Source organism: Lontra canadensis, unplaced genomic scaffold, assembly GCF_010015895.1.
Source record: "Lontra canadensis isolate GAN:19392208 unplaced genomic scaffold, GSC_riverotter_1.0 scaffold175, whole genome shotgun sequence".
Classification (NCBI taxonomy): Eukaryota; Metazoa; Chordata; class Mammalia; order Carnivora; family Mustelidae; genus Lontra; species Lontra canadensis.
This window is the reverse complement of record NW_022631169.1, coordinates 1,667,896-1,683,773: the sequence shown is the minus strand read 5'-3', so window position 1 is coordinate 1,683,773 and position 15,878 is coordinate 1,667,896. Positions and strand designations below refer to the sequence as shown.

General features: G+C 40.8%; 1 protein-coding gene across 2 annotated transcripts in view; it reads left to right on the top strand.

The window, feature by feature from the left end:
* The window catches only part of FRK (fyn related Src family tyrosine kinase), a 101,295-nt gene that overhangs the window by 42,774 nt on the left and 42,643 nt on the right, over positions 1–15,878 (top strand). For both annotated transcript variants that reach the window (XM_032846423.1, XM_032846422.1), the window contains exon 2: positions 10,692–10,813. In XM_032846423.1, the coding sequence (XP_032702314.1) occupies positions 10,692–10,813 (122 nt within the window). The remainder of the gene's footprint in view (positions 1–10,691; positions 10,814–15,878) is intronic.

The window sequence follows — 15,878 nt, the reverse complement described above, 5'->3', positions numbered from 1 at the left end:
TAGACCCTTCTTTTGCTCCTAAGCTGCTTCATCTGTTTTCTATATAGTTAGTATGAAATGAATGTTACTGATATATTTTAGCAAATGAAGCACACAGAAAACTGTATCACTATGACCATGTAGGGTAATAAGAAGGTTAAGATACCTTCAAGTTGTGTACTATGTGATTTGGGATAAAAGATTTAATGGAAGTAAGTGATACAGAGTGTTACATTATTAACCCATCTCGAAGAGGGTACACACAAGGACTACTGGCTCACTATGCTCAACATTTGGTTTTGTTGATTCAGTGAACATTCCCAAAGAACAAGTTATTTATTTATTTATTTTTTAAAGATTTTATTTATTTATTTGACAGACAGAGATCACAAGTAGACAGAGAGGCAGGCAGAGAGAGAGGGAAGCAGGCTCCCTGGTGAGCAGAGAGCCTGATGCGGGACTTGATCCCAGGACCCTGAGATCATGACCTGAGCCGAAGGCAGCGGCTTAACCCACTGAGCCACCTAGGTGCCCGAAAAAGTTATTTTGTAGATCTTTATTTTTTTAAGTAAACTCTGTGCTCAGTGTGGGGCTTGAACTCACTACCTCCAGATCAAGAGTTGCATGCTCTAGTGACTGAGCCAGCCAGGTGCCCCATATTTAGAGATCTTTCAAGAAGAATACTCAGTGCTTTAAGTAACGCGTCATTCATGATACTAGGAATTAAGATTCTTTAAAATTAAGTGAATTAAAAAGTTCCTTTCATTTTTTTCCTTCTTGGAAGTGAGCAAGGAAATGATTCATGAGAGAAGATAACTATTGTGGGGTTTTTTTGTTTGTTTGTTTTTGGATAGGAAACTAATTGGGGCTGTCACCTCTTTTTTTTTTTTTTTTCTTTTTTCTTTTTTAAAGATTTTTTTTTTTAATTTATTTGACAGACAGAGATCACAAGTAGGCAGAGAGGCAGGCAGAGAGAGAGAAAGAAGCAGGCTCCCTGCAGAGCAGAGAGCCCTCGATCCCAGAACCCTGGGATCATGACCTGAGATGAAGACAGAGGTTTTAACCTACTGAGCCACCCAGGTGCCCCAGGGCTGTCGCCTCTTAAATTAGTGCTCCCTATAACTATTAAACAGCTATACTAGTACCCAAAAGCTTAGTCAAATAAAGAATTGGAGTGAACATTTGTGGTGTTCTGTGAAATAGGGCATTTTCCTAGATGTTATAAAAATCAATTGCATTTACTATCTTTGGATGTGACAAAGATGGAAACTCCTTAATGATTAATGTTTTTAACTCTAATCCATATTTCTCTTGTTTCTAGGACAAACATTATCAAAAGTGTATAAAAACAAAGCAGACAGGTCAGAATTTGCACTTATATTTCAGGCTTGATGATTGGAAATGCCATTATATATTCACACACTTTGTTTGTGTGTGTGTGTGTTTGTTTTAAGTAGGCTCCAAGCCCATTGTGGGGCTTGAACTCATGACCCTGAGATCAAGAGTCACATACTCCATCGACTGAGCCAGCAGGCACTCTTTGTTTTTTATCTTAAAAGAGAAATCAGGGGCCCCTGGATGGCTCAGTGGGTTAAAGCCTCTGCCTTCAGCTCAGGTCATGATCCCAGGGTTCTGGGATCGAGCCCGCCTTTGGGCTTTCTGCTCAGCAGGGAGCCTGCTTCCCCCTCTCTCTGCCTGCCTTTCTGCCTGCTTGTGATCTCTGTCAAATAAATAAAAAAAAAATCTTAAAAAAAAAAAAAAAGGGGAGAAATCAGTATTAGCTTCCATTTCCTTTTATACAAATAGGAGATGGTTGTGAGACCAAAGCAGTGTCTTGAGGTTGGATCCCTGTCTGAACTTCGTTCTGCTCTTCAGTTTTTTATGAGGTATTGACACCACCTCACACTGGCAGGTGGGTCCAGGTTATAATCATATCCTTACACACATATAGCACCACACCTTCCCCAGTGGTGAAAATACCAATTAGTTTATCTTACTTCCTTTCTAAAGAAGTTCCTTCCAAATTCCCCTTTTATGATGACCGTAGAGGTGAACCACTACAAGAAAAGCTTTATCAAATGAAACCAGCAAGGAGCTTCCTGGTTTCTTTGTGACTGCAAGTCATACCTCAGATATCGAAGGCGACATTGTCACGTTATCACACATTTTTTACATGTGTGGAGCCCTGATACGCTTGTGTTTGGGAGGACAGGAAAATCAGCTTCATTTTTGATCTTTACGTTCACAGGCAAATGTTCTCTTTTGGGGGAAGAGAGTGGTCAGATTGGAATCAGTGGTCTGCGGCCAATTAACATGTGAATCTGTGTTGCAACTGGCCCAGAGCCGATAAGCCTTCTCCCAAAAGCGCTTAACACTCCAAAGTATGTGGCAAGAGCAAATAAAAGATTACATGAAAACACAGGCTTTATCGAGTTCAACATTCAGGATAAAATGAAAGACCTATAAATGCCCACACTGAGGTACAATGTATTGTTTCATCAACAAGTATTTATTTAACTGTTCTAAAAGGCATATGGCGGGGGGGCACCTGGGTGGCTCCGTGGGTTAAGCCTCTGCCTTTGGCTCAAGTCATGATCTCAGGGTCCTGGAATTGAGCCCCACATCAGGCTTTCTGCTCAGCGGGGAGCCTGCATCACCCTCCCTCTCTCTCTGCCTGCCTCTCTGCCTACTTGTGATCTCTGCCTGCCAAATAAATAAATAAAATCCAAAAAAAAAGAAAAAAAAAGTCATACTAGGCAAAGTTAGGCTTTGTACCGGGGAGGTCTGCAGCCTCAAGTGAACATGGAATAACTAGGAAAAAAAGAAAAAGGCAGCTCTAACTTTCGTATGCTACATGAGAAACCGGAAGGATGGTCACTGTACTGGGAATTCTGGGGAGGCGGATTTAAGCAATGCCAGGGCAAACAGCCATAAGAGAATGAGTTTAGCTAGAGCCGAAGAGTTGATGGTAGGGAAGACACTGCTCAGGAAATGGCTGGTATCCAGAAATGCAGAGGGCTTGAAATTCCAGGTCAATAAGCATTTTATTCCCTAAGCAAAGGGAACCCTTAAAACTTATTAATGTGTGTGCATCGGTGAGATGTATCTGATCGTATGATCAAATGATTCATCTAGTGGCGGTGGCGTGAGCAACGCTGGGGAGTCCACGGGAATGCGTGTAATGCTGTTAACAGCAGTCCCTGCCTCCTTGTACGTGATCAGTAACAGCAGAAGCTGTTAACATTAAGGAGAACGGAAAGTGGAACGTTGCCATAATCTAAGTGGTGATGATGAAGGGGACAAAGTTCGCGATGAGGGAAATGAGAAGGAGGGAATGAATAACAAAATACACGTGAGCATTATTTGCCTTTTCTTTGTCCTTAGGCTCTGTAAGTGGGAAAAGGGTTCATTTTCTGTGAGCTAAAGGGGCCGCTGAGCCTTGGGACATTTAGTAGAGGGCAGGGCTGTGTGTACCTGGACAGGAAGGGGCTCTATCGCAGGGGCTGTCCTGGCCGTGTTGCCCAGATGCAGATAGATGCAGGGCAGTCATGTGGGACTGCCATGGCTCCAGGGACCATGAGAATGATTTAGTTATGATAAGGGACTAACTGCGATGGTGAGCGTACCCTGCAGATATAGGTGTTTTGCAAATGTTAGTGTCTGATGCCCGCAAGCCACGCTGGTGACAATGATGGGTGGTTTTATCCACTGTAACTTGTGTCTGCAATAACAACAATAAGACAGAGCTGACCCCGAGTTCCCACCTGGGCAGGCACCCCAGGTTACTTCCCTCATGGGTGGCTATGCCAAGCTGATCTACCCATTTTCCTTTCTGCAGTTTCTGGGACGATACCAGCATTCTTCTGGGGGCTGGTTTTAGAAACTTATTTTTCTTCAGGGTCTGTCTACTGTGGTTTAAGGTCAGCTGTCTTGGTTGTTAGGGAGGCATGGGGAAAAGAAATTATATGTTAAACTTTGTAAATGTTAGCCAGCAGTTATTAGGAATAGGTTTTCTCTTTTTAAAAATGTAGGATGAGTGGTGCCTGGCTGGCTGAGTCAGTAGGGCATGCCACTGCTGATCTTGGGGTTGTGAGTTCAAGCCCCACACTGGACATAGAGCTTACTTTAAAAAAAATGTGGGAGGAAGCTAACACCATAGATCAGAATTATGAGAGTACTAGACATCTACTTTGTGCCAGTCAGCAGAGTGGACAGAAAAAAGTATTAGGAGGAAATGAGGACATATTTGTGGAGGTACCACATATTTATTTAAAAACTATTTTCTTTTAATTAAGTAGGCTCCACGCCTGATGTGGGGCTTGAACTTGGGATGCTGAGATTGAGAATTCTATGCTCTACCAACTGAGGGAGCCAGGTGCCCCTCGAGGTACCACATCTATTTACTTGTCGATTTCCCTAAATTTTGATTGATATCTATATTATTGAAATGTTGATATTCAGTAACAATGCATAAGTTCTGTTTTTTTTTTTTTTTTTTTAAGGACTAATTTTGTCTTTTTTGTCAAATAAAGTACTTCCAGTTATCACACTACAGCTTCAGCCTTTCTGAATTAGTAAAATGGCCTACTGCCACCTGGTGGCAGCATGTCCTAGTCAAGACGGAGCAGGCAGGACCCACTGGGGAGGAAACTTGCCGTACAAACACGTCTAGAGAAGTGAGATCACATCCACATATTCATTCACGTTTCATCATGACCTCCCACCTAACACATCTAAAACCAAATATATAATTTCTCCCTTAAATTAGTTTTCTGAATGTAGGTGCTATTTATTGAGCATGAATGTGGTCAGGCATCCAGCCCCTGATACACATCTTTTTTTTTTTTTTTTTTTTTTAACTCTCAAAACAAACCTACCTGGCCGTTATTATTATTTTCACTAACAGATGACGAAGTCCAGTCCAGGCATAGAGAGGTTGACTTTCCCAGAGAGATGCTGTAGCTCATAATCATTATGGTGCTCTGCCTTTAATGTGTTGCTGGGTCTATTGTTCTTCAGTCATCCAGACTTGAAACCCTGGGGTTATGTTTGCTCTCCTGTCTGTTTCCCTCCTCATCCATCAGCACCTGTCCCGTGCTCCTTTGAGATTTTCCTTGTCTCTATCAATTCTAACTGCCAAAGTTTCTACTTCAGCTCTCATATAGCATGCGGATTTTTATAGCATATTTCTGATCGCTTCCTTAGATGTTTTTTCTGTTTAAGTAGATTGCAAAGTAATATAAAACTACCTCTTCCTATAAATATATCCACATTATGGGGAAGAATGCAGAGTAAAAAGTGGAAGGTTTTTGTTTTTGTTTTTGTTTGCCAATGTTTTTGTTATCTCTTGCTAATCTCCAGAGAAGTAAGCACATATCAGTTTTGGTTTGTTGGTTTTTAAAATATGAATAAAACTAATATTTTGATTACTCTGCAGTTTACTCTTTTTTGTTCAGGAGTATGTCTTGCAGATCTTTCTGGGTCTGGGTCAGAATTTATACACAGTAGACACTGGATAAATGTTTACAAAATATACCTTAGACTTCAGTCACATACTCCTTTCATTCAAAACCAACATGCTTTTTGCTCCGTTTTCATCTATTTGAAGCACTTCCCTCTCCTAGGTTCTTATGAGTCTCCTCTCCTTTTTGGGTATTCTTAATCAAGAGCTCATTCATGGCAAGTCTGGCATAGCAATAAAGATTAGTTTCATTAAAGATCAATAAAATGTGTGTGTAGGGTCATTTTATTGGATAATTTTCACAGGTAAACACCAAACTCAGTATTCTCAGCTGTCTCATAAAATTTTTTAATTTTTTTTTTTTTTTTTTTTTTTTTTTTTACTATTCCTATAACTCAGTAGTTCTCAGATTTTACTGTGGATCAGATGCATCTGGTGACTTAGTGAAACCCAGATTGTTGGGCACCACCGCACAGTCTCTGATTTAGTAGGTATGGGAGATACCTGCCAATTTCCTTTTCTAACAAGTTTGCACGTGATGTGGATGCTTCTGGTCCAGGCACCACACTTGAAGGATCACTGATCTGTAAGACTCTTCCGGGGTGTTTCCCTGTAAGACTCTCCCTGGATCCGTCCTGGGATACCCTGATTACCTCTCAGCACTTACTGTTTACTGCACACAAGAAGTAAAGCTGAAAGAGGGCATTGAAAGTGGCTGTGGTGGGCACGCAGGCCTGGGGTGTGCGTGACCCTCCAGAATGGGGCCAAATGGGGCTCTAAAAGGCAGAATGGAGAAGAATGACAGTTTTGCCACAGGCTCAGACCACAGATGAAGGCATGTTTTTCGTATATGTGGAGGGAGGAAAGAATTATCGCTCTCCGTGGTTGCATCATCACTGAGTATGAAAGATGGCATTGTAAAATGACACTACATCCAGAAAACAACTTTTTATTCACTTCCTGGTGTAGCTCAGCCAAGAAAAATTCCAGGTATTAAGCGAGCTGATGCATCCAGTCAAATATTTATATCCATTTAATTGTTACTGTGGAGTCAATACTGGTGTGATTTGCCTTGTAAAGTGAGTGTGTGCAAGAATCTAAAATTGGCGAGACAAAAAGGGTTTTAAAAAAATTACCACGGAGTTCCTCTCTACAAATGTTGTAAAATTACTCTGTCTTTGATTTACAGAAACTGCTTGCTTATATGTATATTGGGCAGAGAAAATACATCATTTACAGATTTGATTATACAAAATACAAATGTAATGTATGTATAGGAAATATATAATGGAATTTATTCTTGAGAATGATGAGATAGATGAGATATAATCATACTTCTAAGAATTTAATCTGCCAGATAAATTGTAATTCTTGTAAAGGTTTAAATATTTATATTTTGAGCAAACATGTTAATGCTGATGCATAATCAATACACTCAGAATCAAAGAAATGCATGGGGTTGATCAGTATATTTGATCCGTGCTGCTAATGTGCTTGAAATGTTGGTGCAAAGAAATTTTTCCATTTCTGGAAATGGAGTAAAAAAATACTATTAGCTATTAACTATTGGCTTTCATTCAGCATGCAACTGTCCATGAAAATATATAGTGTTTTTTATGTGTTCACTTCAATGACATCACAGTAGTATGTATCAACTCTTCAACTCCCTTAATCCCTCAACAGTTTGTTTTATCTGCTGTGTATTATTCTACCTTATATCTATAACTAAGTTTATCTCTTTCCCTACAATGGACTTTTAGGTTGTTTCCAATGTTTCAGTGCTAGAATTTTTCAGTGAATGTTCTTGTGATTCTTGTCCTTGAGCACATATGGCATATAATCTAGAAGTGAAGTTGAATGGTATACAAATACCATTATTAGATATTGCTAGATTGCTCTCTGAAATAGTTGTACCACAGGATATTGCCTCTAGTATTGTAGGAAAATTCTTGTTTCACATTTTTCCCAATGACTGAATGTGAAAGTTTTAAATTTTGTCTAACCTGAAAAGTGTGAAATTTCATTGTTTTAATATTTATTGGTATAGATCATAGTATTGCTACAGACAGAGACTGTGCTTCTTTTCTTATTTTTCTTAGTTACTGGATTTTCTTTTTCTATGAACTGTACAATTATATACTACTCCAGTTTTTCTACTGTGTTGTCTCGTTTTTAAAAATTTCTTTTAGGAGTGCCTGGGTGGCTCAGTGGGTTAAGCATCTGTCTCCAGCTCAGGGCCTGATCCCAGGGTTCTGGGATTGAGCCCCGCACTGGGTGCCCTGCTCAGCAGGGAGCCTACTTCTCCCTCTGCTGCTCCCCTTGCCTGTGCTCTCTTTCTCTCTCTTTCTGTCAAAGAAATAAATAAAACCTTTAAGAAGTATGTAAAGATTTATTTATTTATTTTGAGAGAGAGAGAAAGAGCATGCCGGTGCAGGGGTGGAATAGAGGAAGAGGGACAGAATTCCAAACAGAGCCCCCCTCTGAGCGCAGAGCCCCCTCTGAGCACAGAGCCCAAGGCAGGGCTTCATCCCATGGCCACTGAGACCATGCAAGACCTGAGCCAAAATTAAGAGTGGGCACCTAACCAATAGAGCCACTCAGGTGCCCCTGCCTTTTTTTTTTTTTTTAATTGATTACAGGTCTCTATGTAATTCAAACACTCTTCTTGGTTATATACTTTGCAAATATTTTCTCCAGGTCTGTGGCTTGTTTTTTTTTTTTTTTAAAGATTTTATTTTTATTTATTTGACAGAGAGAGATGCAGTGAGAGAGAGGACACAAGCTGGGGTAGTGGGAGAGGGAGAAGCAGGATCCCCGCTGAGGAAGGAGCCCTATGTGGGGCTCAATTCCAGGACCCTGAGAACAGGACATGAGCCGAAGGCAGACGCTTAACTGATTGAGCCACCCAGGCGTCCCTCTGGCTTGTATTTTAATTTTATTTCGTGATAATCTTTTAATTGTGGCATAAGAAATATTATTAATCTTTTCCCCTTAAGGTTTTTAATGTCCTTTTCTTTTTGTCTTTTCTAAGAAACCCTCCCTAGTCTGGTATCCTCAGAAAGTTTTAAAGCTTGCTTTAGGTCATTAATCCACGTAAAACTATGTTGTATATTCTAAGTAGCATCAATTAATTTTTTCCATATGGATTTTTAATGGTACTAATATTGGTTATTGAATAATCTGTACTTTCATCTCTAATTTGTGTGTTTGGGTCTGTTTGAGGTCGTTGTTGGTTTTTTTTTTCCATTGTTCTATTGACTTATTTCTGTACTCATAGAAAACATGCATTTCTCTTTCTCTGTGAATTCATTAAATAGCTCCTTGGAATGTCACCATGCCTGCCATAGTTTCTGTCAGATAAGCAATAGTCTGTGGACATCGATTTGGCCCCTGATATTGAATCAGCGAGCTGGTCTTTAGTGCCGTCTACCAAACAATGCCAGCTCTCTGCCTTCTGGAGAACGGTGTGATTGTGTTTCCTACTCTCTGTATTTAGGCACAAATATATGACTTATTTGCAATGGTTTCATTCTTGTATAGAAACTTTAAACTAGAAGCTGCAGGAACCAGCCTGTGGTTGGCCACATATTTCACTCCTGCCTTAGCAAACGTGGAAGCATGGAGATGGAAATGCCCTAGGTAGAGCTAGAGACAGACCTAGAGCAGAGCCCACATGACCTTCCATGGACATGCAGCTAAGGGAAAAGCAGATCTCTGTTGTCTTAAACCATGGAGATTTTTAACATTGTTCATTAATATAACCTGGCATATCCTAACTGATATAGTTAATATTGTGTATTTCCAACTTGATGATTGGCAAAATGGTAAACAAGCACCTTGCCTTTGTTAGAGGGTAATGATTGTGTTTTAGTGCCTCTCTTTCTACTTCCTTTCCCCTCTTCCTTCTGATTGTATCACCCTCAGTAGACTCATACTCCCCAGTATCCATGACCTGCTAAGCCAGTCCATGACCTGTCATGCCAACTAGAGCCAATTTTTGGTGGCCTGTATGTCCTCCCCTCAGCCTGCAGCTCCCCCAAGCCCACGTTTCCCCTCTTTGAGTGCCTTCATTTTTAAAGATGATACCTGGAAAGATAAAATGTTTTACCTAAAACTTTAAATGATAAAGATCAACTTTGTGACTCTAGAGTGAGGTGTCATGAAGTTTTCTCAACTTCTCAACTTTCTCAACTTCCTCATATGATCACATTAGTGTCTACAGACTTTATCTACATCTTAGACTGGTTCCAATGTGAAGATCCATAATTCTTGGGGCACCTGGGTGGCTCAGTCAGTGAAGCACCCAACTCTTGATTTCAGCTCAGATCATGATTTCAGGTTCCTGGGATCGAGCCTTGCATCAGCAGAGGGCTCCCTGCTCAGCAGAGAGCCTGCTTCTCCCTCTACCTGCCACTCCCCTTGCTTGTGCTCTCTCTTTTTCTGTCAAATAAATAAATAAAATCTCAAAAATAAAATAAAATCCATAATTCTTTGTTGGGATTAAACACATTCACAAATATGTGTTTAATATCTGACTTTTATATATCTGGAATGTTCAGGATGGAAGGGTAAAGATGAGAGGTGGGGGGAGGCACTAGGAAGATACTTCCCAAGTGGAAACATCTTTTTCACATCATCTCTCCACCAAGGACAATTTCCTTTATATTTGATAAGTTCCTCCTAAGCATGCAAAGATCATCTCATATTATGGTGCCATTGGGCAGTAATGGATGGAGTGGGGTGGTGGTGGTGGGGAAATTAATGCCCAGAGAACTACATTTTTAATTGTTCACACTTTAATATGAAATGTAGGACTCCTTTGATTGGAGTGTTTGCCTCCTAGCACCTAGAAGGTGTTAGGTGAGGTGGTGAAAGTTTGATGGTGATGGTGAATAATTATAGAGCATGGAACCCAGCAGGCTAATGTGGTGGGTCCACCCCGGAGGCTTTGAACTTGACAGAAGGAGGACACATTACCTCTCGGACAGAATAGAACTCAGATGTGAGAAAGGATGTAGTAGCAGGCATCAGCCAAATCCCTATTCTATAATTTTTAAAAGACTCCTGGTAAGGATTACAGACATCCAGAAAAAGCATCTCAAGTATCAAAAGGTGCCATTTATACCTGTAATAGTTTCAGTAAAGAATAGCAAACATTTCTGATGTTAGAATACTTTCTTGCCAAACTTCCTGCTCCTTAAAAAATGACTGTTGATTGGTTAATTAAAGTTTACATCTGTCTCTTTTTTAGGTGGTTCTTTGGAGCAATCAAGAGAACAGATGCAGAAAAACAACTATTATATTCAGAAAATCAGACTGGTGCCTTTCTAATCAGAGAGAGTGAAAGCCAGAAAGGAGATTTCGCCCTTTCAGGTATGGGCATTGTTTTGTGTGATTTAAGTGTGGGTTTGAGAGTCTGTAGTAATGAACCTGCTGTGTGAGCATGGACAGGTTAATTTGAAATTTGCCTTATTTCTTATGTTCATAATGAGTGCCAAATTAAATCTGAACTGCCCAAGAGTAATGCAGAAATTAGCAAGCAGTTTCTGTCTGTGATAGGACTCTCTGTAAGCAAATATGTGCGCTCTGGATATGAAATGACAATCATATAGATCAGGCTGCATTTTCTCACTTTTGCATTATCTAGGGGTCTGTCCTTCTAGGGAAATGATAAGCCCAAAGTGAAAACTACGCTGTTGTCAAAAATTGTTCTTTCCCCAATACAGTTTGACTTTTTGTGTTTCATTTGTCTTTGCCTGGTAAATAAATTAAAAAAAAAAAAAAGAATTGAAATGCTGGATGCAGTTGCATTTAGTTAACTCCATGACATGTAAAATTTAGCCAAATGTAGTTTTCTAACTAAGAGTAAAATACGTGTTTACTTTACATTTTCTTAGGAAGGAAGAAAGACCTGGGAATGGCCTTTAATTGTTACAGGTGCTAACATGCATGTCTCTGCCTTCAAGAATCTATGTTTCTTGGGGCACCTGGGTGGCTCAGTTGGTTAAATGTCTGACTCTTGGATTTGGCTCAAGTCTTGATCTTGGGGTTCATGAGATGGAGCCTCTCAACCCCCTTTCTGGGTCAGACTCCCTACTCAGCGGGGAGTCTGCTTGGGATTCTCTCTCTCTCTCCCTCTGCCCTCCTCCTGCTCATGCTCTCTCTTTAAAATAAATGAATAAATGTTTAAAGAATTTGTTTCTTGGTGTATGTTGCAAGGCTACAGAACGTCCTTTCTTAAAGACCAACCAGACCATCTGTCATGTGACACTTTTTCTCTCCTTGCTCTGCTCTGACTTCTGTTTTGCCTGGGCCCATCTTGTGCTATTGTCCGCTTTAAAGTGTGCACTATGGCTAGATATAAACCTTTTGGGGGAAAGGATTTTGCCTTCCTTTATCCTTATTGCCCTGCAGTAAATGTTTATTGAACACAATGCCTATGTACCTTATTGTGTCCGCCTAGCTCACTGAGCTGAGGTCAGGACAGCCTTCATGGTGCACCAGGGAAGCAAGCCCTGAGCTCAACATGTCCTAGGAACTTTGATTGGATCTGAACTCAGGCCAGACTGTGTGTGTTTGGGACCCATTTTTCTTACTCACACCAGGCAGTCGCAAATATTGGGGCAGATGGGTGGGAGCTGGAAAGGAGTAAGGGCAGTGGTGTTGAAGCACCTTTTTTCAGAGGCTTCATCCTTCAGCCCCTGCCTCATCCTGCACCAAGTTCATATGGTGTTCTCAGATTGTTTGGCTTCATGTCCACCCGTGCGTAGGGGATGCTGTTCTGATTACCATTTCTGGAATGTACCACTGACCTTCCTAATCTTGCTTATGCCCAAGGTGTTAATGAAACAGTATCATGACTGACAGTGATGCCCCATTAGCCTGTGACTTCATACTAGGGCACACCTATCCACACCTGGGTGACATACATGAATATTTTATTAGATCTAATAACTTTTTTCTGATCATGAAAGGAATATCAGCATTGTTATATAAATAGAGAAGCTCAAAGAAGAATCAAAAATATCACCTTCTGAAGGTACATTTTTCATATCTAAATACCTTTCCTGGCAAGCTTTTTTCTGTACTTCAACTGTAAGTATATTTAAACAAACGCACATTTTTTAAAAATTTATTTATTTGATAGAGAGAGTGGGATCACAAGTAGGCAGAGAGGCAGGCAGAGAGAGAGGGGGAAGCAGGCTCCCTGCTGTGCAGAGAGCCCGATGTGGGGCTTGATCCCAGGACCCTGAGATCATGACCTGAGCTGAAAGCAGAGGCTTAACCCATTGAGCCACCCAGGTGCCCCAACAAACACGCACTTGTATTCAGAAAATAAATGGAGATCATCTTGTAAAGAACAAAAATATAAATATAGATATGAGTGTGTATATATGCTATCTGTATTTATTTATACATACACACATATTTGTGTGTGCACACACACCCAGTGGACCTAGGCTGCATTTTTCTTATTTGTCTCTCAGTGTCCTGTGAACAATTTTGCATGTCCTTTCATATCCTTCTACATCATTATGTTTAGAAACCACATAACCTTCCATTGTATGAGAATTTCATCATTTAACCTATTTCATGTTTTATGTATTTTTTAGCTATTTTGCTGTTATAAAGTATGATGCCATGAACATCCTTATAGATAAATATTGGAAGATTTCCATGAGAATGTTATACTCCGAGGAAGAAAAAACAAGTCTTTTGGAAATCTCTATGCTTCATGATAAGAGATAGAAGAGAATTCCCAATTTAAATGTATCCATTTGTTTATTTGGCTTTCCCAATATTTATATGCAAATTCAGGTAATCATTATTTAGCTAAAAGCGAGATTAAATGTTTTAGATTAGCATTAAACATATAGAAGAAGATTTCCATGAGGAAAACAAACTGAAAGAACGACTTGAGTCATATCTTTGAATGATGCCCAGGCTGCAGTGACTATTCTGAACACTTTCCAAGTAGAATATTATGGAACAAAACAGCTTTACAGGCTTAGAACAAAATTACAAGGATATTGGCTTTTATGTGCTGAGAATACTCTAGCGCTTGCTTATGGATTTAGGAAGCTTTGTAGGCCTTGCTTGGAAACCGGGATATCATTATAGATTCTTTTTGAATGAAGTCAAACAATTATCTTTCAAACAAGAGTCTTTCAAACAAATTATCTGATTGCTGTGTATTCACTGGGGGACAAAGTAAATGCGGACCATTATAGTCTACTGAAAGGAACATTTTCTTATTAGCCAGAAGGAGGGCTATCCAAGAGAAAAATGGAACGAAAAAGGTCTTCAAGATGTCTACATTAAAACAAACACACAAACAACCGACCCCACTGCTGACCGTTGATTACCACTGAGGATCTTCCGATAGACCATGGATTGATTTCTTAGTGCAGTTGTCCCCTTAATCAGCCTGAATTGATGGTCTTCCATTTTGCTGACTGCTCTGCTGCCAAAGGAAGGCAAATAATACCCCCTTTCTAGCTCTGTCTTTCCCACACACGTTTTCCTTGGAAGTCTTGTCTTTATTCCTTGAGCAGCAACGGCTTTGCAGCTGTCAGAAGAGCTTCATGACAGAGTGTGATTTATGGACGCTGGGGCGGGCTGGAGAAGCGGCAGCCCAGGGTTGGGTGGGAGCTAATTGGCTTGTTGTGATCCTTGCATGGCTGTCGGCTCTTAGGAGGTCTGAGTAGATGTGGAAAGAGAGTTAGGGCCGTGACACTTCTCTTAATGGCAAGACACTAATTAGCTGTGAATTACAGCAGCACTTTTGGATATTACATATTATATGTGGTCGCCAGAGAATCTGTCTTCATTAGATGCGTGACAGGTAGTTTTAGTAGCCTTACTGTTGTTTGTCACTGATAGTGAATTGTTTTTCTGATGAAAAATATAAAATTTCAATTGCACATCAACTTTCTTGGTTATTTTTTTACTTCAGTCGAGTCCTTTAAAGGCAACCATTATTGTTATCACCATTAATATTAAGTTGATGTTTGGAGTTCTATACACATTTATATTATTGTTTAAAATACAGTTTGAAGAAAACACACTTAGAGGGCTAAAACTGAGCTGTAGGTAGGTTTTTCAGAAGAGACTCTGCATTACACATTGTCATTTTACTTTGGGCAACGCTGCATATAGAAACCTCCAGAGTAGTAGAGGGGATCCCAGATTCATCATCAGTGAAACCCTTTCAAGAGCAAGCAATAACAGACTGAAATAGTTGAAAAATGACGACATCGAGGACCCAAAGCAAAAAAGCCCATCAGCGGTATTCAGGGAGATGCCTTAAGGAATTGACATCATTTATTTATATATTTGCTTATTTCTCCAACAAATATTCAAGTGCTTACCATGGGCCAGGCCTTTGCTCAGTGAAGGGCAGCAAAGACAATAAGGCACAGTCCCGGGACCCAGTCTTTGGGAAGATTATAACAGAGCTATCTAGTGAGAGCGGTGGGGACAGGGACCCATCTCTAACGAGGGGGGCAAGGAGGTTTCACAGAGGAGGAAGCATTTGTGTTCTGGCCTAATTTCTATTGCCAGGTAGCAGTGTAGGAAGGCAAGTGCACAGGGTTTTATGTCTGTGGTGTGTGTGTGTGTGTGTGTGTAGTGGGAATGGAGAATAGGAGAGGAGAGGAGGAATGGTAGAAAATGAGCCTGGAAAAGAAAGGTGGAGCTACACTATTCAGGGCCTTGTATACCATGTGAGGAATTTGGACCTTGTTCTACAGGGGAAGTTTTAGGCAGAAAGTGACCTGGTCTGACCTTCGAGAGCATGTGGAGAAGGGACAAGGTTTATAGATGATAGTCTTCGGAGGAGTGACAGGGCAAACAACAGTGGCATCTCTCATCCCTGTTTGAAATCCTAGGTGCGTGCAAGGCATCAGAATTCATCATCATCCCACACAGCGGGGCAATGGGACCCAAGCTTAGGGCTTCCACTGAGGCTCTGCTCTGGCACAGGGCATGCCTAGAAGCCACACGGCCTGTCTATTGCTGCGCTTTTCTTATGGGGCAAGTGTGGGAATCGCCTGAGAATCCACGACAGCAGTTTTTGCCTTGGTGTTGAGCAGTCTGGCTTTTTATCAACTATTTGCCAGGTTATTTGGAAATCTCAGCACCTATGGGCTTTGGGCACGGTGGGAAACTGCCGCTTCTTTTTCGTCCAAGGAAACCGTGGGATCTCTTGGAAGTGGAGTTCAGGTGCAACCCCTCCTCCTGATAGAGGGTGACAGTGAAACAGGCCCAGTGGGTCCTTGCCACACAATCAAGAATGAGCTCCTAGGGTTCTTCACTAGAGAATCCTGCTTATCTCCACAGATGATAGCCTGAAGCAGAGCAGAGGTACGGCAAATAGAGAGTAGGAAAGAGAGGTGAGAAATATTTAGAAGATGGAACTGTCAGGAGTGGGCAGCCG